This window comes from Trachinotus anak, unplaced genomic scaffold (genome assembly GCF_046630095.1).
Source record: "Trachinotus anak isolate AG129_WGS33_773 ecotype Australia unplaced genomic scaffold, CSIRO_AGI_Tana_v1 ptg000012l, whole genome shotgun sequence".
NCBI classification, from domain to species: Eukaryota; Metazoa; Chordata; class Actinopteri; order Carangiformes; family Carangidae; genus Trachinotus; species Trachinotus anak.
This window is the reverse complement of record NW_027273863.1, coordinates 22801536-22826970: the sequence shown is the minus strand read 5'-3', so window position 1 is coordinate 22826970 and position 25435 is coordinate 22801536. Positions and strand designations below refer to the sequence as shown.

At 40.8% G+C, this 25435-nt stretch overlaps 2 protein-coding genes across 2 annotated transcripts; one reads left to right on the top strand and one right to left on the bottom strand.

Moving 5' to 3' along the window:
* Positions 1 to 491: 491 nt before the first annotated feature.
* On the top strand, positions 492 to 8082 carry txndc12 (thioredoxin domain containing 12 (endoplasmic reticulum)). The gene is made up of 7 exons (XM_071491913.1): positions 492 to 679; positions 1972 to 2032; positions 2261 to 2313; positions 4648 to 4721; positions 5101 to 5170; positions 5785 to 5868; positions 7089 to 8082. Exons 1-7 carry the CDS (start codon positions 580 to 582, stop codon positions 7166 to 7168), a joined length of 522 nt encoding a protein of 173 aa, XP_071348014.1. The 5' UTR covers positions 492 to 579; the 3' UTR covers positions 7169 to 8082.
* A 57-nt stretch (positions 8083 to 8139) lies between these two features.
* Positions 8140 to 23878, bottom strand: gipc2 (GIPC PDZ domain containing family, member 2). Its single transcript, XM_071491912.1, has 6 exons — positions 23260 to 23878; positions 13199 to 13384; positions 11190 to 11370; positions 10727 to 10839; positions 10263 to 10344; positions 8140 to 9601 (listed from the first exon to the last, which is right to left on the bottom strand). The coding sequence occupies exons 1-6, from the start codon at positions 23533 to 23535 to the stop codon at positions 9450 to 9452; spliced, it is 990 nt and encodes a 329-aa protein (XP_071348013.1). The 5' UTR covers positions 23536 to 23878; the 3' UTR covers positions 8140 to 9449.
* Between the last annotated feature and the right edge of the window lie 1557 nt (positions 23879 to 25435).

Sequence of the window (25435 nt, the reverse complement as noted above, 5' to 3'; positions counted from 1 at the left end):
TATTTCTTCCTCTTAATACATCGATTATTTCACATAATAAACAATAAACTGCTATTGCAATGAGGTTAAAAGACAATATAGAACATTTTAGGTCATGTGAGATAATTACAGCCTGAACACAAGGCAAAAGTGGAAAGCCAAATTTATCAGGGTTATAAAAAAGTTTGTCAAATTATTTATACAGCCAACAGCCACGTGTTTTTAATGTGAAATTTAAAGTTTGTGGGTAAAACCAAACGTGTAATTTCAGGCTTTTTAGGGCCCTCGACTTTGTGGCTTTTAAACTTTTGTTTTCGCACAAGTTTCCGGTCTCACTTAAACATACCGTCGTCTAACTTGACTAGTTGAAGCTGCAGGTAGGAGCATGCGGTTGTGTGGATGTGATGTCATGTGAACACCCCGGAAAAAGAACCACCACTGGGGGAGGAGCCCGCTTATCATACCCGCACACACATTTCTCAACTTTACTGAACAGACTTTTATTGTGAAATGTAGCGGTTGCACGTCCGGGTCACTGCTTCGCGAACAGTCACTGCCATTACCTGCACACCCGCTGCTGTGAGGAAGAGGCCAAACAAAATGCAAACATCTCTAGTGAACCTCGCTTTATTTTCGTCCCTGCACGTCTTGTTGTCCCTGACGTGCCTTCAGGACGTTGTGGAGGCGTCCAGCAGCAGAGGTGAGTTCACATCCGGGCTCCATTTGTGAAGTGGAGCAGGAGATGAGAGTGTAGCTTCAGAGCTGGGTCATTGGTGGTGTTCCCGCAGGTCCCGGACAGGTGGATCACAGCCACGCATGATTCTTCATTTGCATTATTTCATTTCCCTGCAGACACAACATCCTTTGAGTTTACTGTTAATGGTTTCCATGAAGAAAATATATAACTTTTTTTTTTTTTTTTAATGCCAGAACTACTCAAGATTTGATAGTCAAATAAATATATTCATTCATAGTTGAATAAAACATACATATATGAATAAAAGTGCAGGTACAGTTGTAATTCACAATGACAAGTGTAATTCCTGTGCTCTGACTCCATTCGAAAGGAAAATACAGTGATGTAGTGACTTTATTGGGTTATATATCCATTTGAAGACACTTTCTGAAGAACATCTAAAAGTCCCACTTCTAGTGCCCCACTTTTAGAGCATCTGACTATTTTGGATATTTGATTTTTTAAATTTTAGCAGTTCAAGTCTAGTGAGTTACCTTTAATGGTACAAAGAAATGGGTTACAGCTTTCCCACACCAACAGAAGTAAATGAAACCTTCAAAGTAGATGCAAACATGTCTGACTGGTGACCCAACCTATGTTGATGACCTAAAACCTCCTCTGTACAAAGGTGGTGCTGGCACAATACTGCGCTACAGGAAGCAGAGCTGTATGTAGTTACCTGCTGCGAGATAATGAGTCCAAACAGTAGAAGAAAAGTTTCTTTTGATGCTCAGTGTTACACACTTCAAGCTTAAAAATACCTGATGATGATTGACACCTATGTAAAAACCATATATTACAAGTACTGAAATGTGACTTATGTTAAAAGCCAGATGTTGTGCAGCTGCTGACTGTGTAACATCACATTGCACAAAGCACTGATTAACAGACAGAGAATCATTTACACGGAAACATCATTCAAATGTGAAACAGAAAAAGCTGAACCACCAGAAAGCACAAAAGAGGAAATGAAAGATTCATCTTTCTCTTCAGTTTAACAAGAGAATCTGCATCACAATATAGTTAACTGCTGTGTTGATTATCTGTCCTGCTGCTAGCATTTAAAGATACAAGCTAATCAAGTCGATGTTCCCCTGCAGCTGGATATTGAATTACTGCTCATTCAGTTGTTATTTACTATGGTTTCCTGACGCTTCTCTCTGCTGATGCTGTATTTAGGGCAGACCCACCCTGCTGTAGAAATATAATACCTGTTACACAAAGCTGGTGCGCTCATTAATTCGTTCCCCCTGCAGGGTTTGGAGATAACATCCACTGGAGGACACTGGACGACGGCAAGAAAGAAGCTGAGGCCAGGTGGGTTCACACCGAGAGCTGAAATATCACAGACACTCACGGCTGCAGAACTACAGCCGACCTGAGTCCCAACATCCACAGTGACCAGACCTCACAAGTTGATATTAGTCGTTCTGACTGAATGTTTTTTAAGTATAACACATTTCAGAGTGTATATTTTTATTTAGTGTGTTGCGGGCCTGACAAGCACACACAGTTTATACTTTTTCCATGTGTGTGTGTTGACAGCGGGCTGCCGATCATGGTGATCATCCACAAGACCTGGTGTGGAGCCTGCAAAGGTAAAACAATGTTCCCTTCATTCTACTACAAAAAAGCTCTCGTTAGGATTTTCCAATGACACTTTCTAAATAAAGCCGCTGCACAGTGAACAGTAATGTGTGAATGACCAAAAGCCGTCACTTAAACAGACCGGTGAAGCCGGTAATGTTATGGAAATAAAGCAGGTCAAAGGGCAGAAGTGTTCCTCAAATTCAGCTGAAATGAAATACGGGAAATTATTCATCCAGACTTTGGATAATTGGTTGATAGTTTAAATCATTTTTAAGCAAAAATGCCAAACATGAAACTTTAATATCTGAATATATATATATATATATATATATATATATATATATATATATATATATATATATATATATATATATATATATATATATATATATATATATATATATATATATATATATATATATATATATATACATACAGTTGTATGAAAAAGTTTGGGCACCCCTTAGGAAAATCATTGCATCAGTTTGTTACTTGTTGAGCTTTTGAAGCAGCAACTTTATTTTAACATATGTTATACTTTATGGAAACAGAAACATTCCAGAAGATTGTACTTGTGCTTCTGCATGAATTCCTTGGTGGATTTTGAACAGTGCTTAGGATCATTGTCCTGCTGAAAGATCCAACCCCGGCGTAGCTTCAACTTTGTGACAGATTCTTGAACATTCTTGTCAAGAATCTGCTGATACTGAGAGGAATTCATGTGGCCCTCAACTTTAACAAGGTTTCCAGTCCCTGTGCTAGCCACACAGCCCCATAACATGATGGACCCTCTACCAAATTTCACAGTAGGCAATAAGTTCTTCTCATGGAATTCAGTGTGTTTTTTTCGCCATGCATACCTCCTTTTGTTCTGACCAAATAACTCTCTCTTAGTCTCATCTGACCACAGTATTTTTTTCCAAAATGCTTCTGGCTTGTCCAGATGTGCTTTTGCATACCTCATGCGACTCTTCTTGTGATGAACACTCAGGAAAGGCTTTTTGCGCATCAGCCTTCCAAAGAGCTTTTCCTGGTGCAAAGTACGCTGGATTGTGGAACGATGAACAACTACACCATCAGTAGCCAGATGTTCTTGTAGTTCTCTGGAGGTAGTCTGTGGCTTGTCTGTGACCATTCTAACCATCCTTCGCCTGTGCCTTTCCAGTATTTTTTTTGGCCTACCACATCTTTCTTTCACAAGGACTGTTCTTGTGGCCTTCCATTTCTGCACCACATTTCTGACTGTGGAGACACAGTCCAAACCTTCTTGATAATTTCTTGTACCCTTCTCCTAATTCATGATAATGAATTATCTTAGTTTTTTGGTCAGTGGAGAGTTGTTTCGATGCCTCCATGTTGCCACACTCTCAAAAAGAACCTAGGACAAGCACAACCAGCAATTGCCTCTGTTAAATAGCCTTTTTCATGATTGGTTCCACCTGTCTTTGTAATTGAAGGTCTCACAAGCTGGTCAAAGCAATTCTGTGCTGCAACCTGTCAGCTATAAATCCCTACAGGTCTTGAAATCAATGTGATTAGAAGGGTGCCTAAACTTTTGCACATACCATTTTTTACATTTTAATTTATCATAATAAAACTATGTAATGCTACTCTGAGAATTTTGGTCTGGAAAACACTTAAATGTCTACATCTCTGTAGGAAATCAAATCTTGTTGCTGTGATCTTCTTTTATAAAGTTAGAGCAAATTATCATGAAATCTTAGAGGGGTGCCCAAACTTTTTCATACAACTGTATATATATATATTTAGGATGACATCTTCAAGGGGAAACTTGGGCTGCAACTAATGATTCATTATGAATTAATCTGCAGGTTATTTTCTCGATTATTCATTTTGTTTATAAAGTGTCAGAAAATATGTGAAAAATCCTCAATACAATCTTAACACACCCTGAGGTGACGTCTGCAGATGTCTGGTTTTGTTTACTGTCAAATACAACAAAGAAAAGCAGCTAATCCTCACATCTGATGAGCTGGAATCAGCAAATATTTTGCACCTTTGCTTGGAAAAATGACCGAAGTGGTTATATGATTATGAAAATAGTTGCTGATAAATTTAACTACCACTCGTACGTTTCTCCTGTGTGAATTTGGAGACACCTGAGGATAATTAAAGGTCTGCTGCTCCAGTTGAACTGTAATGACCTCAAAGTTTTTATATGTGTGTTTAAAGTCATAATGACTGAAGCAGCTTTTGTCTGGAGCAGGCTTCATTTTAAAGATGCAGGGCCAGAGCTGCACTGTGGAGCTATTCTCTATTATTTGTCCCAGGTTGAAAAGACGAGAAGATAATGAATAAATGTGGTTTTCTTTTCACATCAGCACTGAAGCCCAAGTTTGCTGAGTCCAAGGAAATCTCTGAACTTGCACACAACTTTGTTATGATCAACCTGGAGGTAAGGAAATGCTCACGTCAGGGTTACATTTCTTTGACAGATGACAGTTGTCTTCTTTGTTGTGTGTGTGGTTTTTTTACTTGCACCTGTACATGAGTATTTTTCACTGAAACATTCAAACATTGGATTCACACTCAGACCCGCTGAATAAACTGTATGCAGTGTGTGTGTAGGTTCACTGTATGATGAAATTCACTCAATGTATAGTTACCAAGAGGCTCCATGTTTTAAATTATTGTTATGTGTTTGTGTTGTATAAAAACGGTCTTGACTGAAATGCTGTGAACAGTGCGGGAGCTCTGATTGTGCCGGGAGCCAGTGTTAATATGTGTCTCACGTTCGAGATGTGTTCATTATCAGTCATCTCTGCTTTGAACAGGACGAGGAGGAGCCCAAGGATGAAGCCTTCAGCCCTGATGGTGGATACATTCCTCGGATTCTTTTCCTTGGTACGGAGGGGGTTGAGTCACCCTGCATGTAAACACATATTAGGATTCCTTTGGAGAGACTGATTGCACAGCCGGCCTTCCTGAATAACATGCGTTGGCTGATAAAGCTTGATTTACACGGGGAAATGCCACGATGTTGCATTTTCTAAGCAAAAATGCCAAAGATTCACTGGTACCTGCCTCACAGATGTGAATATTTGCAGCTTTTCTCTGTTTTCTAGAATTGTAAATTGAATTTCTTTGGGTTTTGGATTGTTGGACTGATGAAATAAGACAACTTGAAGCCTGGGAAACTGCGGTGGACATTTAATTTACTATTCTACAGACAAAACAATCAATAAATGAGTCAGAAGATACCCGTATTAAAATCCATCAACATTTTGGACTGTGGGTCTGACCAAACAGTACATTTGAATAAGGCTACATGGACGTTTGGCTTATTTTAATTTATTTCTTAGCTTAAATACAGTGGTGTTTCCATAGATTTTATATTATTTGAACCAAACAACTAATTCATCATAATGAAAGCAATGGTTAGTTACAGCCCTTTGTTGTTTGGATTTTAATTTAAACTAAACAACCCTTTTATTTGACTCTTCTTATTCCCTGCACAGACCCCAGCGGCGAAGTCCATCCTGAAATCACCAACAAGAACGGGAATCCAAACTACAAGTACTTCTACAGCAACGCAGAGCACGGTAACAATTCAAATAACTCTCATTTACTCGGGGAAAATATTATGTCATTACAGCTGCTGGCCTCTCCAGAATAATAGCTGGGATTAAATATTATTATTAAATATAATTATTTATCAAAGTGCTAAGTCGCAGCTTTAATTTGAGTTTACTGAAAGAGTTCAATGAGTGCCCAAAGTTAAGGGGTTCAAAAGTAATTGGACAGACACACATTAAGTCAAACTAAATTATATTATTTAATATATTTTGGAAAATCCTTTGCGGTCTCTGAGTGCCTTCAGTCTTGGACTCAGACTCAGCGAGCACGTTGCATCTTCCCTGGTGATGCTCTCTGCCTTAGTCTGGTCCTCAGTGAGTGGAATAAAGCTGATTCAGATCAGATGACTGACTTCACCCCCAAAAGCTCTTTGGTTGTGTCGGTGATATGTTTAGGATTGTCGCCCTGCTGATGATGAAATGTCTTCCAATGAGTGTTGATTTTACTCAATCTGAGCCACAGAATCCTCCTGTGCTTCCATCAGCAGTGAAATCCTCTGTAAATGCCACAGTGTCAGTTCCCCTGGTGGCCATACATGCTCAGGCAACAACGGGCACATATCAGGAGGCGACTCTGGGTCATGAGCTGCTCCATTTTCCTCTCCATACTTCCCTCTTTGCATCATTTTGATGGAGGTTGATTTTTGCTTCATCATTCCATCGAAGTTTGTTCCAGCTCTCTGCAGCCTGGCCTTTTTCTTTCTTTCTTTTTTTTTTTTTTTTTTGAGGTTTATCAAAGGTATGCATCTTGTGGTGAATTCTGTGAGGTTACGGTCATGAAGTCTCCTCTTGATCGTAGACGAGGAAACATCCTGCAGAGTATTCTTGACCCACTGTGCGGTCACGAAGGGGCTTTTCTTCACCACGCAAATGATTTTCTGCTCACCCGCGAGACTCGAGCTCCTGTTCACCGGCTCGTTTACAGTTTCCTAGTTTTCCCCTGCTCGCCTGCTTTGTGGACCCAACTACCTTTTGATATATCCCATCATGATCTTCTTCACCTGCACGGTCACCTCTTTACTCCCCCTCAATCTAAATGAAGTATCCATTATTTCATTTCAAATTGGATGTGCTGGAGCTCAGAGCCCGGAGAACCAAAAAAGTGTAACTGAACCCTTATGGGATGGACTGTATGTAAAGTCCCTTACAAGCAGCTGATGACCATGATCTTTCTTTCCCTCCCTCAGTTGTGTCCAGCATGAAGGAGGCGCAGGAGAAGCTGACGGGCGACGCCTTCAAGCACGGTCACACTGGAGACGAGCTGTGAGGAGGAGGGGACGGGCATCAGGCTGTAAGGGCTACACTTCCTCTACCTGAGCCTGAGCTTCAGAGCGCCCTGTAATACTCCCCCCACCCTCAACCTCTTTCACTATTTATACTCATACCTTAGACAGTGGGGTCCGTCTCACTGACCAAACCAAGCCAATCATTAAAAGGCATCGGTGCTTGAGTATTTCTTTTTTGTCTCATACGGTTTTTTTCCACTTCTCCTACCATCGTCTTTGTTTTTAAAACATGTATATTTATAATGTACTGTTGTTACTTAAACACCATATACTGTACTGTCTGTCTGTAGAGGATACAAACAACTCAAGCTAGCCAGGTTAACTGCAGTGTTTTATTAACTCATCTGTTGTTGGATGCAAACCTCACATCTTTAAATATGCCAAGTTTTTACCACCTAAGTAAAATGCCTCGCTCGTCCCTCGACAGCCATGAAAAGTTTCACCAACACACTGTAGAATATAAAAAAATCCCTTCAGTTGAACCAGTAGAGTTTTAATGTTTTCACCCAGCAACAACGATGCAGTTTTTTCATATTAGTAAAGATAAATAAACTCCTACAGTGATGTGCTTCCAAAGATCCTCTGCGACTATATTCACCCTGCACCACTAGACAGACTCTGTACTTCTGATTTCTATTACCCACTTTCCTTAAAATAATAATGTTCATTTAATCCTGCCAATTTATCTAAACTTATTTAGCTCTATCTGAATAACTGTTTCTGTTCATTTGTTTTGCTGCTTGTTTAGTGACACCACTGTAGTTTTTTTTTTTTTTTTTTGAACCAGCCTTGTTAAACTCTTTGAATGAGGGATGGAAACATTGGTTAAGTGTCTTGATGTATTTTATACATGTACACAGTCAAGTGTGCAAATAAAGTTTGTTGTATTGACTAATTTGTGTGTGTTGTTGCGTCACTGTGAGCCAGATGCATTCACGACACAGCAGTAATATAACAGTATATCAAATTTTATTGTCTATGCAACAATAGTGATCCCTTATGGTTTGTCAAACAATATGCAACCGCTGTGAGCAGTTGACATCAGTAGATGACACTAATCGAGTCACTATTTAAATTCAGTTTGACAGTGATTTAAATAGTGCAGGTACATTAATGCGAGTGCATTCGGTTAAGACATTGGATTGCAATTGATCCCGTTCCAGACACGGCCGTCAACACGGCTCTCCTGTGGAGCCGTGTCTCTTCATACAAAACGTCATACAGCATATGATTTTTTCATGACAAAATAAATTACAGGGAAAGAAATAAGCATGCTTCTCTACATCTGCCTCATTTCCTGACACATTATCAGTGCTAACAGACCATACCTACATGAGAAACATAAGGAATGTTGGTGGAATGTGTCGTTAAACTTGAATAAAGGCATTTGGAGATAAAACCATCTTTTCTCTGTATTGCTCAGTCGCTGACAGATTGACGCAAGGCTCAAGATGAGATGTTTAAGGGCACAGAGAAAAGTTTTTAAGAAAATCACAGAGTAAACGAACATTAGCAAAGTGAGTGTGGTCAAAGCTCTGACTATTTTTTTTTTTTTAAACCATGAGGTCATTTGTAAGATTTCAAAAGATGGGAGGGAAATAAAAAGGTTGCTTGAGAGAGAAATATTGCTACAATCACTATAATTACACAATGCTGCTGCTGTAAAATCAGCAGCATTTTCACATATAAAAAAAGCCTATAAAAAGCTGTGATACATCTGTATACTCAAAATTACACAGCTATAAAGTGTGATTTAAACTGAGTGATTGTTTTAAAATTTAAAGTTGTGCACGTACCATTTAAAACCAGTGTAATAGACCACTGTTGACTAGGTCAGCTGTTCTGACAGAAGAACAGCGTCATGAGTTTCTGAGATGCATTTAGAGCTACGCTGCCTCCAAGGTGGCGGACAAAAGGTTTATACAACATCTGGAATAAATCACCAACGTGTCAGCAAGTAGGAGGCAGGTCCAGTGTTGGAAACTGCAGTCCGCATTTCATTTCACCAAAACCCTGACATGTGAAATTCCTCATGTAGACCCACCTGACTGAACTTGACTTAAAGATTCTCCATCCAAGTGCAAAGCTACACCTAACAACAAAGTGAAGGCAGGAACATTTCATCCGCCCCTGTTTGTACTGGTTGAAGTTTGTCCAGTCGACTTCTGAGGAGAGCACGAGGTGAGCTGGGGAAGGATGGAGTGTGTGTGAGTGTGTGTGTGTGTGTTTGTGTGTGTGTGTGTTTGGGAGGCAGGAGCCGACTTAAAATCTTCCCTGCTTGGCGTCTCCGATGGCGCCCCAGACGTCAAAAACAAACTCATCCGGGAAAGCGAAGTCTCCGAGGGTCTCGTCTAACGCCATGGCGAATTCATCCGGGTTCTTCTTGTCTCGTCCAACTTCAACCATCGTCGCGGCTGTGGAGAGAGGGAACAGCAGATACTTCACCACAGGAAGAACCGAGGAGCTGAGGATTTATGATACAACATAAATTCAACTTCCTGTGTTTGAAAACCATGAAGACTGAATTGTCAGCAGCTGCTCACACCAGACATAGATCAGTTTTCATGTACTTTTCCATACTTCTTGATGGCTGCACATTTTCTCAGAGCCATATAGTCTCTCTTACCTTTGGGCTACACATCTAACATGTCATAAAAAACACAGCCACAATATGGCCCCTTTTCTGACATTCAAATGCCATAGTTCGTGAATTTTGATCATATAAAACTGAGGTTAAAGACGTTCATCTAAAAACTGTACGTTACTCTTATTTGGTGACATCATTCCCTATGCAAAACTTTAGCAGAAGAAGTCAAAGGATTTTTTTTAAATCTGATATCCAGCAGCAGGTTTAACCTTCAGTGTTATATTCATGCTCCCACAGATGTTCACCATTTGCACTGAATTATGTTTGCCCGTGTTATAACTTTTAATCCTATATTTCTGCAGACTACAGTGGTCACTGCTCCAGCCTGCAGAGCCACAGAGTCACACAATAAATGATGTTTCCACTTGGGTTTGCGTAGGAGACACTACGGGAGTAGCACTAGTGTTGCTAGTGTTAATATCACTCACCTAGTTCAGTGTCTCTGATGCCCATGTAGCTCTCTAGCAGGTCATCCACTTTCTTCACTGCCTTCTCCTCAAACTCTGTTGGCTATAAAAAACACAAACAACTCGGTTTCAGTCACTCAGTTCCTCATTTTACTCTATTTTGTTGGCTCACTGCTGTAAGCTTCTTACAAAAATACCTCCCAGGATGTTGTGAATTTTCATCAAAATGTGAAAAGGAGATCAGTCTGACAGTTGCTTTTTATTACAGATTTCAGTAGTACACATGTTTTAGGTGGGAATGTAGGAAAGAGTATGTACCATCTTTTGTTTGTTTGTTTGTTTAGTGTTATCTGTGTGTATCTTCTTCAAGGATACATAAGCTGTCCTTATAATAATGTCCACAGTCCACAGTTCCATGTCCACAGGGGAAAAGAAAAAACATTCACAATACAAACTCTGGGGTACAATGACATGGAAGGACTTACCTCCTCCTCCACAGTGGCTGGGCCCTTGGAGCGGAGCCTCAGAGTGCTCCTCCCTGTGCCGATCTTGTTGTCGCTGGCAGGTTTGGCACCTTTTGACCTGGGCTCAAGCATTTCTGTCAATCAGAGGAGAAACAACATGAGGGAGTCAAGTTTTTTGCAGACTGTCCAGTTGCTGAACAAACTCATAAATGAGACCATAAACATCACAGTGACCCCCACAGATCACTCGCTCAAGTTCTTGGTTGCAATTCATGTTAATAATTGTTCAGAGTTCCAATATAGAAGAATATACGAGAGCAGCAACTAATTGCTTAGTCATGTAAGTTATTCTTCAAGCCAAAACTACAGAAGTAATCTGGTTTCAGCTTCTCAAATGTGACCATTTTCTGTTTTTTTTGCCACTGTGTCTCTGAATGAGTGTCAGTTTCGCCTACACTTTCTCTGTATCTTGTTCCTCACTCACCGAAGGCCTTCATCGGCTCCACCAGTTTGAGGGTGAAGGTTCTGTCTCTGGGCAGCTCTTTGAGCATGCGGGCGACCTCATAATGCCGCGTCCCGACGATGTTACGTCCGTTGATGCACTCTATGTGGTCGCCCATGCAGATCACCTTCACCCCGTCCGCAACGCTGCCCTCTTTGATACGCTGCCAGCGGCGAACAGAAAAAGAAGACGTCAGTCACAAATATAATTAAAAGACAGCAAAAGTTTAACTGCCACATAAAAAGAGGTTTGTTTGAGGGACTTTTCCAAGCAGCACAAGACAAACTCAGATCAGAACAAGAGAACAAACAAACCAGAGAGTGCGTGTGTGTGTATTAGGCCAATATAATCCTTTTTTCTTGTTTGTGAGCCCACTGATGTGAAACCACTGGACTCAGCAGAACACAAAATAATATATTATTAAAAAAAGCTTCCACGGACAGCTAAAGAACACAGCTTATTTCCATATGGGTCTTCAAAGGCTTCACAAAAAAGGAAACAAACAATTGTGATGCAAATGTATCTGCTCCAGCAGCTCAGGAGCATCTGCACTGGATCGGTGTGGGAGTTTTTTTTTTTAATATAAACAATGTTGAATGGATTCATTCATTATATTTTCTCTTCTTTTTCAGCTTGAGCTCCACGAAGAACCTGGTAAATGCTTCCTGTCCTGACCTACATTTTGCTCTATAATCCCCTCTGGTCAACAATGTAGTGCAGGAGAAGGTGTAAAAAGTGCAGATGTGACAGAGAAGCTGAATTATTCTGGATGTTTCAGTCTGTAAGTGGATAAAGTTTAAATTGTGATGTGTGAAGAGCTACGGCAGTTTCATTTTCCAGAGGTCCGGCCAGTTTATCAGACTTGTTTTTCTTCAAAGTTGGAGCATCTCTTTCACAGCATCGCAGTACTGACCTGAGGCTTTACTGTGTGATAAACACTGTCAGGTTGTCAGGATGCAGTGCAGCTTCAGAGTCACATGATGGCACATGTGAGCAGTTTGTCCTGCTGCAGCGACATCACTGAGACCAAATAAGAAACTCTACTAAGTCTAATCACTTTAGACTTCGGTAAACGTCATTATTTTAGGTTTCTTTTTTTAACTGAGTGATTGATTGATGAACAATGAGTTGCAATGATGATTAACACTGAATCAGGTGGCAGCAGAGCATTGAACCTTGGAGATACAGGTCAGGAGCTTCAGTTAATGTTCACACCAAACATAAGGATGGGGGAACGAAATGTGATCTCAGTGACTTTGACTGTTGCGTGATTGTTTGCGGTTTGAGTGTTTCTGGAACTGCTGATCTCCTGGGATCTTCACTCACAACAGTCTTTTTACTCAGGATGGTGCCCAAAACACTGTGGTCAGAAACACCCTGTTGATGAAGGAGTTCAGAGGAGAATGGTCGGACTGGTAGGAGCTGACAAAAAGCTAGGGTAACTGAGACAACCACTCTCTATAACTGAGGAGAGCAGAAAAGCATCTCAGAATGAACAACACATCAAAGTTTGAGGTGGATGAGCTACAACAGCAGGAGACCACATCAGACTTCACTTCTGTCAGATAGGAACAGAAATCTCAGGCTGCAGTAGACACAGGCTCACCAACGCTGGACAGTTGGAAGACTGGAAAAACATAGCTTGGTCTGATTTCTGCAGAATTTAGTCAATTTGGACATTAGGACCAGAATCTCAATCCAACATCTTGTGGAATCCATGCCACAAACAACTGAGGCTGTTCTGAGAGCTGAGGGAGGCCCTACCCTTCATTAGTATGTCCTTATAAAGTAATAAAGTGCTCAGTGTGTGCAAGTCCATGGTATCTACTTGTCTTGACCTGATTCTTCCAGTCCAACTTTGGCTGAGCACAATAAATGTGAAGACAGCTACATACATGTTGCTGCACATTGTAGGTTTATCAAACAGCAAACACAGCAGAGGGTCCTTTTCTGGGATTCGCTCAAGGTGAGACGCTCCTTTCTGTCCTCACCTTTATGAAAGCGTAGCCCGCTCCATTGTCGGTGATGGTGAGGCCAAGAGCATCTTCAGATTTATAAACTTCCACTTCCTTCTTGAGCCCTTTAATGTGAGCGAAGATAAAATCCTCGAGGCCGATCTGGCCCCCCAGCAGCTTGTCCATGTCAATCTTGTGGGTGTTCAGGGTGCAGAACAGGATCTGTACAAAGACATGCAGTAGGCATAGGCAGCACATTAACAAATATGTACAACAATAACAAAAAATGATTTTGATCTAAACTTAAATAAATGTTTAGAAAACTAATTTTACAAAATAAAAGCTTTTTAAGACTATTGGTCGTTTGTTTTTGAGGCTCTAAATCTAAAGGAATAGTCTGCATCTTTTATACACAATCAAAAAAAGAATCCCTGTTTTTAGTCTCAGTGTGAAAACTGAGCCGGATTCAAAAATAAAAGTGTAGATGACCGAGCGCTGTGTCAGTATGCTAAATACAGGAATCATGGGGGAGCTCTGCCTTTATTGCAGCAGGCTCAGTTATGCAGTTATGTCCTCTTCTACCCCAGGGTGTCATCAGTCTATGTTTGTGCATTTTTAAAGTCCCGGGGCAGGACCAGCCTGTGATGAAGCCAACCGGGGAAAATGACCTTTGCTCCTGTGCCAGAAATGCAGAAATCTGGCTTCGCACATTGTGGCTGCCACATCTTGGCAGGTCACAGAGAGGGAAATGTGATCACCCGGAACATGATACACAAGTGGCCAGATTTAACAGCACTTTAAACAGAGAGGACAGTGAAACCCAGGACGAAGAGGTGACTGGCTGTGAATCATTTATTCTGTTCCAACTCACCTAGACGGAGCACCAGAGATATTTATAAGTTCTACTTTAATTGCTATTTATTAACTGTTGGACTTAGATAAACCTCCTCAGATATTCCCATATCTAAGTCATGCATCTGACTTCTGTTGTGGGATCAGCTTCCTCGAAGAGCTTTGAGAAATACTGAACCAGGATTTAGTGACTAACTTCTGGGTTGTGCATTAGAAAGGGACCGATTTGTACTGGTTCATCAGGAGGATGACCTTTGTGCACCAATCAGGCTCTGGCAGCGAGGCCTGGCTTGTTTGGGGCTTTTTTTCCATGCAACAACAGGCGCTGTTCACAGACACACATTGGCTGACACGGCCTCATGCGTTGCCTTGGGTTACCAGACTAATAAAGAATGGGATTATAATGGAGAGGAGGCCACTAGAGGAGAAACTGGAGGGTAGAATATGGAGGAGAGAGGAAGTGATCTCTGTGGCAGGGGAGGGGTGTACTGTAGCCGAACTGATGGCTCTCTTCCTCTCTTTTTCCATAACAGACCCTCCCTTGCCTTCCCGCCTGGGCCAGGGCATTACCCAAGAGTGAGTGGGAGTAACAGCAGCGGACGCCTACACCCGGTTACCAAGGCTGCCGACTGCATTAAGCCGCTTCTCTGCGGCGCACGCAGCTCTCAGCACTCCTCTCTTCCTGCTGGGCTGACAGCTACAGCACACTCACACCGCCGGGTGTAGCTGGGAGGCAGCGAGCGGCGACGCACACACTGCAGAGACTGCCTCTCCTCTGACAACCTGACTCACAAGAACAGACACTACACCTCCCACTGACGGCACCACACTGACCAAAACCTTGATAACTACATGGACAAGGGCAAGTGAAAGTAGAGGCACCGCAATCTGTTCAGCATCACCCAGGACGGAGCCGTTTTATGGGTCAATGCTTTCAAAAGACCAATGAAAGTAAACAGACAAAAAAAAAAAACTTGAGTATTGAGCCGATATTGATGAGAAAATTTGCAGGCAGCATTTTCTAATAGGGGTGACCTACTTTGTCTGAAATAAAGAGTGTTTGTGCTAATGTCAGAAGGAATTATACATTTTTTGAAATAGACCATCAGTCTTTTAAAGCTTTGAGAAGCTGTGGCGCTACATCACACAGCAAAGGCCACAAATTCAAATGAGTAAAGCAACTGTCTAAACTAATTTAGTAACTCCACTGATGATGAGATGAAACGCATTATTGGTCTGATTCTACTCAGCAGGTGACCATTTGATTTATTACATCAACAGTTTGAAGCACAGAGATGAAATCTAACTAAGTCCATTTACTCAAGTTCTCTACTTAATTATAATTCTGAGGTATTTGTACTTGCTATGCTACTTATTACCTCTAACATTTCAGAGGGAAATATTGTATTTATTTTATTTTATATCTACAGTTACCACATATTTTGTAAATTCAGATTGTACACACATAACCATACAATAATATTGCATATATAAATAAATGACTCTGCTTAAGGAGTACTTTTAATTTTGACACACAGCAGCTATATGTGATATTTTTACTAAATCAATGTATCAAATTACAATATTAAAACAATGCAACAAGGTGAAAGGAGAAGCACATAGTGATGAACCTGCAGAGAATTATCCAAAATTGTTAGCTCCCCTCATTTCAGCTCAATGTTTAGCTCTGTGACTAAACAATCTACTGTTATCAGACGTAGGAGGCTGGTGTTTTCAGTGACAGCCTTTAATATGTCGCTGGACACTAACGGCTCAGCTCCAAACACCAAACAGACACAGTCAGAGACAAGCTGGTGAACATAGTGGAGCATTACGCAGCATTAGAGCAGGATATTTCCCTCAGGGGTTGGGGGAAAGCAAAAACAGAGCTAGAAGAGTCTGAATATTGGACTTAGGATGAATGATAATGTTTCTCCATGTGCACACAAGCAGCTGTTTACTAACAAGTTCACGATATCAATTTAAAAGGTGATGATCTGCTTCCAATGCCCCCCCAAAAAATTAGCTATTGCAGGTTTGTCTTTTCATGGAGTGTGGTGCTTTTACATTAACTTAAACACAGGATTTGAACTGTCACATAACGTTGGTAAAGAGAGGGGGGGATGTTTATCACCTTTGCTATTGTATTGATGCTATTATGTATTAATTTTCCAACTTTTAAGACATCACTCATTATTTTATTTCAAATGGTTTGATCTCAGCACGAGAACAGAAACACTTCTCAAGTGCAATGAGAGAAAAGCAGACACTTCCTGTTCTGGGTAACCGTGAGGAGCAATGTTTGTGATTCACTTATCAAACCAAAAAAAATAATTAACAGATTAATCAATAATTACAAGAATAATCTGCTGCCCCACTCACCAAACAAAGCTGTTTTAATTTTAACTAATGCCTTCTGACTGCACCAGTGCACAACACAACAGAACTACTCAGTTGCAATTACAGTTTTGATCCCTTCAGGATGGTGCAAATAGTTCAGCAGCTCTAAAAAATAATCTGTGATTCAACAAAATGAGAGTGATTTGTCAAGCAGGCAATATTATATATATATATTATATTATATTATAATACAATGTTATAATCATACAGGTTCTACAGGTAAATTCGAGTTCTTCCTGTATAGGAAGAAAGGTAAAGCTAGATAATTACTGCCTTAAACTGGATCTCCCTCTGAAATATACCCTGCATTGAAACAGTGGTGACTAAAAGCTTGGGAAACCTGTTTCTTTGGCAACTGAACCACTGTCCATTTACAGCCTCTTCAACTGCTCTTTTAATGGCAGAAAAGAGGGTTGGAAAGATGAAACAGAATATCAGGCGTACAGTGGGGAGTCATTCAACAGCGAAGCAATGTTTTTCCCATCGCCTGTATTCATATACTGTTATTCCTGTGCTGGGTGTTTTAGTAGTGGATGGGGAATGCTGATGTAAGCTGTGCATATTGCAGTGTGACTAAGTTTTAAACAGGAAATCACACTCATCAGCGTTTAAGCCAGTGTAATCATTATCGAACTAGCGGATGTGAGATTCTTCAGAATGACAGTTTCTACAGGTAGTTAACAACTTCTGTGATCGCTGCACTTAAAAGCACACGCGGCACGTTTACTGGAATATGGGACAGATGCTTTAGACTGAAAAGGTTTGATTTTAGGTCCTAAATAACAAAACGTGAGGCTCAGAGTTTAGGTTCAAAAGAAACATAGCTTATGTCAACATGTAAAAAAAAAAAAAAAAGTGATCACAGCACAGCAGTAAACTCAGTGTTTTACTCTGTAACACCGGTTTAGCACCAGGATGGTGTGGCAGGATATGTTTCCATGGTCATATAGTAGTCAGAGTTATTTAAACCTCCTTTAATCTTGAAATGAATGCATTGTTCTACTACCTCAGAGACAGAAAGCAGCGACTTACAGACCTGCGAAAGACTATTTACTATCACAGGAGACAGAGGCCTGATTAAATTAGTTTTCTCTTTCTATCCACAGCTGTTTGTCTTCACCGTCAGGCTGATCCTCAGAGAGACCAACGTAAACCTGAAATCACTTCTGAAAAGCAGCTGTTGTTCAGTGGGCTGCGGTGTCGTGGTAACGCTTTCCTCAGCATCACTGCTGATAAACAAACAAAACCAGTTAAATCACTATAAAACCAGATCCAGTCCAGTCAGCGATGAACACACACACACCTGGGGTCTGTTCCTGCAGCCTCACACACTCCTTGTTAGCACCACATTTGTTTCTTGCGGCCGTATGGATTTGCACACAGGCACGCAGCGTTCATACTGAATTTGCTTGTCACATGAGTAATAAAGTGCAATTACCAGTAACCACATGTTCACTGAAATCCTGCTTTCACAACATGTTATTAGGCACTAATATAACATAAGTGGACCTATTTAACACACAAGAAAACAATTGTGTTGCCTGGGGAAAAAATTATCAAGATTACAATGAACAAATTAATTTAGCCCAAAAGTTTTTCTACCAAGGAGAAAAAAGAATAAATTTGGGAAACCACAGCATAGGCCATTCATCAATAACTAAAGTCAAACATCCTCTGGTTCCAGTTTGTGTTGATTTGGTGCTTTTCTGTTTTAGATCATTGTCAATGATGGAAAACTTTTATCTCTTGGGAGCTTTGGAGAAAAAAAGGAATACTAACATCAAACTGGGTCCTGTGAACTTGTGATGGGGACTTTTTAGATATAGAATAAACAAATAATTGATTAATTAAAATAATAATTAGGAGATATTTTCATGTATCAACTTACTGTGGTTGTATGTGACCATATTTTGGTATTTAGTAATTGAAGTTCTTGTTTATCACATGTGAAGAGTTTTATCTAATGTAATGCATAAAAGCAAATTATATTTCACTGCACTGAACATCAATATGACTATAATGTAATTTTACATCCATTTGTTATATTGTGAAATCAACTCAGTGGCTAATATTTATGGTACTCCTGTAAAATCTAATGAAATCCAATACAACATGTCAACCATTAATTCTACCTTCACAAAGACAATGCTGTTCAGTTTGGTTGACGCTGTTGTTAGACAGATATTAATTTAACTACATGTTTATTAGTGAGGTTGCAGTTTGCAGTGTTTGCAGGATTTAAATCAGATGTTTCTAATGTTTTGCCCAAGCCATTTACAAACATGGGGAGGGAAAGAATATTTGTATTATCATATATTTTCAATATATTGCAGTCCAGTAAAACACCACTTCCAACTCTGCCCTGAGAGCATATATTGGTATCAAGAAAATACTATGAATATGATGTGATGTTGATTTCAGTCATGCTGCTCTCATAAGCTGTCTCTCGAGTCCTGATAGATGCAGGAAGCTCTAACAGTCTCCACACGCAGAGAGAGAAGAATCAACCCAAACAGTTTAATCTAAAGTACGTGTACAGCTGAGTAGCCTTGTCTGCAGTTAAACCTGACCCCTGCTTGCTTGGTTTTTACACCATCTAGGAAATGACTGCAGGAGCTCAGCTAATACAACCAGCAGACTCAAGCTCCATCAAATGAGATTGTTTCACCTAATCCCCCTCCCCACCCCCTGATTAAGAAATGCCTGGTTCCAAAACATGGAAGTACAACCACCTGGAGACTACAAAACAAAAACAAGACGTGCGTTTCTGTCACACGACCGCAGCTCAGATATTCAAACTGTAGGCAAATGGGTGTGTGCGCTTTCTGTGAGCAGGGAGCACGCTCGCTGCAACAGGTGGACAAGAAGCAAAGTCACAGAGCCACACCTAAAACTCTACAGCTGTAGGGACAATAACCAGACTTTGACCTGAGCAGGAGCAGCACATAAACATGTCATGTTACAACGAAACACTGCAGCATCACATGTATGTATTGCTGGCTGAGATAAAAGAGACTGAACTGTCTGAAAAGTCTTCAGTCCCTTTATTTATAGTGTAAATGCCGTAATTGAAGGTTATTTTACTCAAAGACAAATTCCTTTCCATGAGTTCTGCCTTCAAAATAAAGCGACCAACTCTGAGTTTTACTGTGACATAAGGTCTACTGTCTAACGAAGGGAAACAATACACCCTCACAGTCTATCCAGACATGCTTTGATTCAAAGTCATGTCTGTTTGGAAAGAAATGTGTAACCTATCTCAAGCAACGAGTCCGAGGAAGACAATGCCGTTATTAATTACATAATTCTCATCAGGCTCAGCCAAGCACTCATGTATCATCAGCGTCACAGCCACTGGTTTACAGACAGCCACACTAATGGTTTTCTGTGTGGCTCCCTGTGCAACTACTTTGTCCTCCACATCCTTTACAGAAACGCCAAATTAAAGCATCACCAACGCAAAGTATTTGCATATTCAAGTGTTAGAGATCTGTGTTTACACAGGAGCAGTCACAAGTTAAAAAAAATTCTGCTCAGCTGTGCCCAAGATTAATAAGACGACAGCTGCTTTAGACAGTTAGCTCCACTAAATTCCCCACAGCTTATTCACAATGTCACAGAATAAACGTGTGTAATATCCACCAAATTAGAACCACAGTAAAGTCTATGAGAAAATGTTTTGACTTGTTTCTTTTTGGGCCTTTTATCAAGACTAGAGTTACCTAAACATCTTAACTCAGTCATTCTGTGTTGATTACATGCTTAAAGATAAGTTTAATTATTGACTGACTTCTATCTAAAATTAGACTTGATAAGGGTTTAAAAGCAACCGGGGACCATGTTGCAATGAGTTCACACCATCCACCGCTCAACATGGGCACAGCAGTCGGATGGGCACCACGGGGATGTTTGGTGGTGTTTATGGAGGGAGGAGGCCCTGGGCAGAGCTGACCCCCTCGGTCCTCTGGGACCCCTCTGGCTGTGGCTGGGACGGGTTATCTGGTTAGATTTGAGGCTGTGCCTGAGGAGGAAGTGAAAGACTTCCTGTGGAGTCCAACATCTGACATTATCACATCACACCCCCTCACTCTTTCTCTGTATAGATATTTGGGCCACATTTCCAAATGGGCCAACGTACCAAGTGACACACACTGTCTGTATCTACTATAAACAAAAGGATGCAAATGTGAAATTAATGAGAAAACTTGATAAAGTCACATTTGGGTCATTTTTCTCTGCTACCTTCTTAGTAAGCACAGAGGGAATGTGATTCTTTACCGATTCCTCTACTGTAAATTCTCTCTTGACCCCTTTACACGGAGGTCAAAGTTCAAAATCAGATGCAGAACAACACTTACGGAGAGGATGGCAGATGATCAGTGTCTTGCTCAAGGACACAGATCAGTGCTTGCAGAGATGGAAGTTTGAATCCAAGCTTCAAATGCACCCTGCTGAAAATCATCTAAAACCCCAAATCTATTTAGCTCCTCTGTGGTAATGTGCTTAGTGTCAGGACAAGAACATGCCGTGAGGCAGTTTCTGTCCTGGAACAGGTCTAGACACAGACAGAAAGTCCTTATGAATGTAACGTGGAGACATGATGGAACAAATACCTGTGGAAAAATGGCTGGTGACCCATTCAGCAAAAAAAAAAAAAAACAGCCAAGCGTGAGTCTCATTAAGGATCATTACGTCACAAAGACAGTGGGCAGTTTCACAGAAGAAGTGCTCCACTTGTACATACAAATGTGTCGCTGTGTACCAATTCAACTGAGACAAATACCTTTCCAGTTTTTACACTAGTTGAATGAATCTCTGCTCTGCTGAGCTTTAAGAGGGGAGAGAAGTTCTCGTCTCCAGCTCCTGCAGAGAACGAGGCTGATGCTGCCGGCCTATCTAGTCATATTCAGGCTGACAAAAACCAAACATGCCACTCACACTTTCCTTTGAAAAGAAGAGCTCAAGCAGTCTGGCCTCAGTTGAGGACACAGACGCTGCTTTTGTTTTCCACCTTCACAGAGACATGCAGCTTTGTGCTTGCTTCCCAGTGGAATTTGATTCTGAGCGGCCATGAAAAACTGTATCAAACGATCGAGGCAACATTAATTTGTCAGACATCCAGTGACTGAATAATGAAGATGCAGCTATTCCTCAGTCCTGTAGGATCGATGAGTGCAGGCTGGCAGAGAGTTGGCAGGGAGTGCCATTATAAACACAAACTCGTCTTGACACAATACAAGCAAAGTTGAATGGCCACCATGGGACTGAGCTCTTAGAGAAGCACCACTTATAAAACTGTTTACTCAAACCTTTACTGTCTCATCCAATTTTCAGTAGCGGAAGAAGTATTACCTTTCTTTACTTAAGTAAAACCTTTGAACCAACATCATACAAATACTCCATTATGAGTCCTGCGCTTAAATTCAAATAAATGTAGGAGAGTAAAAAGTCTCTGAAATATAGTGCATTAAATGGAAAACTGGAATTGGAAATACTGAAGTACAAGTACTGCAAAATTGTGCTTAAGTGCATTATTTTAGAAAATGTTTCACTGTCATTTAGATAATTCATGTAAAGGTGGCAATAATACACTATGAAAACATTTACTCCACGGGAATAAAAATTTTAATCAAGCAAAAGTTATCAGCAAAATGTAAAAATTATCAAAAGTAATACTTGTTTGCAAGAAAAATATTCTATGTAAGCAGTACTTTCCTGTTGTAGCTGGCTAAGGTGGAACCAGTTTTACCTACTTAACATACAGTTAAGGTAGTTTCAGGTAATTGACACAGAAAATCTCCGGCACAGTTGTATAAATATATCACAGGAGAAATGTAATGTAATGTAATTACAAATACATCTGACGATTATTTTTGTTTATCAATCGATTGATTGTTCAGCATGTCAAATGCCAAAAAATACAGATAAACATAGTCCAATTTAGAGCTGCAATGATCAGCTAATCAACGGTATGATAGTCAGCAACTATTCTGATAATCAATCAATCAGTTTGAGTCATGTTTGAGGAGATGTGTTAAATTCTCTGGTTTAAGCCTCTCGTGTATATTTTCTGGTTTCTTCTATCTAAGTCCTCTATGATAGCAAAGTTTAGATCTTGGGAAAGATGTTTTTCACAATTTTTGCATCATTTTTATTTAACTACTAAGGAAAATAATCAACACAGTAATCAATGATAAAAAAAAATAATCTTTTTGATAATCAGTTTTCAAAATAGTGGAGCAGTGGTTAGCGCTGTCGCCTCACAGCTAGAAGGCCTCTCTGTGTGAAGTCTGATGTTCTCCCTGTGTCTGTGTGGGTTCCCTCTGGGTTCCCTCTGGGTTCCCTCTGGGTTCCCTCTGGGTTCTCCGGCTTCCTCCCACAGTCCACAGACATGCATGTTAGGTTAATTGAAGATTATAACTTGCCTGTCGATGTGAATGTGAGCGTGACTGGTTGTTTGTCTCTATATGTCAGGCCTGTGACAGACTGGGGTCCTGTCCAGGGTGTACCCCGCCCTCGCCGCAGAGATAATGGATGGACATCAAAATTAATTTTCTGTGAATCATATATTGCATTAATCATGTCAGCTCCAGAGTGCTGGTTGGTTTCTGGGTGTTTGGGGGAGTAATGAAACTACCATGTGCAGTGGGGGTCAACAGGGGCCCAACATCAACAAGTATTTGCCCCTGGGCCTCAAACCAAGGTTAATCTGCTCCAGGAGTCTGGAAACAGGTACGTTCGAGTGCTTCACGCACTTTCAGTAAAATCGAGCTTTAACCCCTGAACGCAACATTAAATCACTTACACGACTGTTTTCTCCCCTGAAACAACAGGTGAGCTCTTACCTCAGGTGGGCTCAAATTGAACGCCTCTGCTATTTTTGCGTACAGCTCTTTGACGTTGCTAAATCCCTCGATCCTGCCGGTGGGACTTCCGTGAGCCAGCTGCGTGTGGAAGACCAGTTTGGGCCGCAGGCTGGCAGGTGGAGGCGGGAGCCCCGCTCCGTTCACGGCGGATTTACCCAGGCTCCCGGCACCTGCGTGTCCGCCGCTGACCTCCTCGTTGTCCACCAAATGTTCCTTCGTCGCCTTGTTTTTCTTCTTCCACGGTCCCAGCGGCATTTTCTCTCACGTTTTCCTTTGTTTTTCTCGGAGCGAAAACAAAAAGTCCGACCGCTGCTATAACATTGAAGTACCTGTTGCCTCCCCGAGCCCAACGGCTGCTGTCCCTCTTCACTTCCTTCTTTCCTCGATTTCTTCCTTCCTCCCTCCCTTCCTTCCTTTCCTTCGTTCCTCCGCGAACACTTTTCCTTTCCTCACCTGCCGAGGGTTGACTTTCTTCTTCGACGGTGTCAGTATTCAACAGGTAGATGGTGAGTGGGAGACAGACTCTGGACACAACCTGCTGACCGGTCCCCGGCTAACAATAGCTGCTCTGTTTGTCTCTCCGTGCCGTGGGACGCAGGCGCAGTGGGACGACCCGGGGTCAGTCCCGGTGCACCTGCCCAGCGCCACAGGGGAGCAGCACCTTGAAACTATTACTCTGTTATCCATGCTGCAAAAGAGTATAAGTTAAAGTACTTACACCCACAAAACAAGTATTAGTGTTTTAACATTGAGTAGAACTGTCTTCAAGCAAATGCAATCCAATATGTTTTATTTCTGTGATGGTTTCCTATTGAATTTTAGTCAAGTGTGCTGTATTTTGTGTTAAATCTGTGCAGAGTAATGTCAGTGTGCATGTGTAACCTCTCTTCTTCTACAGGGGGGGAACAAAATACTGAACTTCATGTAATAAACAGTGGCACCTGAGAGTGGTTTACCTGCAAAATGTAACCGAAAGGGACACAAAGAGACAAAGAAATATCTACAGAGAGGCATAAAACCACTATAGAGATAAAAATAAATACAACAGAGATGTAAAACATCTAGTGGGGGGGCTTTACATGTCTGCTCAAAGACCCAATTTCTCATAGTCCATCCATGGAGACCATTTGAATAGATTTAGCTTCCTGTAATCATTCCTCCTGTTCATACTGGTCATTCGGGGATCCTGTTCTAATGCACGCTCAATGTAAGTGAATCCACAAACCTCATTCTCAGTTTCTCCGAGCTTCAGCTGTCTGAATTAGGCAAATCATGTGGATAACTTTCGAAGGTACAATATTTTTGCAGTAAAATTTCCTAAACAAACAGCGTTTCCTTGTTGAGACTGCACAAAGAAGGTATTCTGTGCTGAAAATACCGTAATTTTGAAAGCTACTCACTTGATTTGTCTAACTCATCATATTAGGTTCAGGTTAACTTTGAAATATATTTTTACACAGATGAAAGACTGTGGATCTTGTCCATTTAGCCTATAAGGATGGGAGAACCTAATGTTCAGTATGAGCAGGAGGAACGATTACATCAAGTAAAGCCTGTTTCAATGCACACACAGTATTGGCACCTCACTATTTTTCAAAGTTCAAACTTGTGAACCTATCCTTTAGTTTAGTCCATGGGGGTAACAAGCAAATTAAGGGTAAGACCATTACTTTTGTGTTGTTCCCCAAGGCATCACCACCTCTCACCCCAATAATAACAGAATCGGTTGAGTCCAAGCTATAACTAAAGGTGGATATATCCAAGCAGACACTCATCACCGTCATTTTCAGTCAGTGCATTTAAGGTTTTCACATCATACGCCCACTATTTCATATTGTTGATTAAGAGAGAGAAAATAAACACAAGCAGAGTTGAGTAGAGAAAAATGTCCCTTTGAAATATTTACAGATATTCAGACAACAGATGGGAAAAAAACTTGAGGTCACAAACTCAAGAAGTAGGTTTGTCACAGCCTTGATGTGACACACATCCAAATCAGATTCGCAGATACTTTTTTTTAGAAGGCTGGTGTTTGTTGCTTTTAATGTAGTAGTAAATTGTTATTACTGTATAACATGGGAAGATATATTGAGAGTAAAGTCCAAATGAACTGCCCATGTGTAATTGTGAATTGAAGCTGCTCCTTATTATGTTT

Coding starts and splice junctions, on each gene's coding strand:
- txndc12 (XM_071491913.1), top strand. CDS start 580: ATGCAAACATCTCTAGTGAACCTCGCTTTATTTTCGTCCCTGCACGTC. Junction 680..1,971: donor GGAGGCGTCCAGCAGCAGAG/GTGAGTTCACAT, acceptor TTCCCCCTGCAG/GGTTTGGAGATAACATCCAC. Junction 5,869..7,088: donor CTACAGCAACGCAGAGCACG/GTAACAATTCAA, acceptor TCCCTCCCTCAG/TTGTGTCCAGCATGAAGGAG.
- gipc2 (XM_071491912.1), bottom strand. CDS start 23,535: ATGCCGCTGGGACCGTGGAAGAAGAAAAACAAGGCGACGAAGGAACAT. Junction 11,371..13,198: donor CGGGCTACGCTTTCATAAAG/GTGAGGACAGAA, acceptor CGCCGCTGGCAG/CGTATCAAAGAGGGCAGCGT. Junction 10,840..11,189: donor GGAGCCGATGAAGGCCTTCG/GTGAGTGAGGAA, acceptor TCTGATTGACAG/AAATGCTTGAGCCCAGGTCA.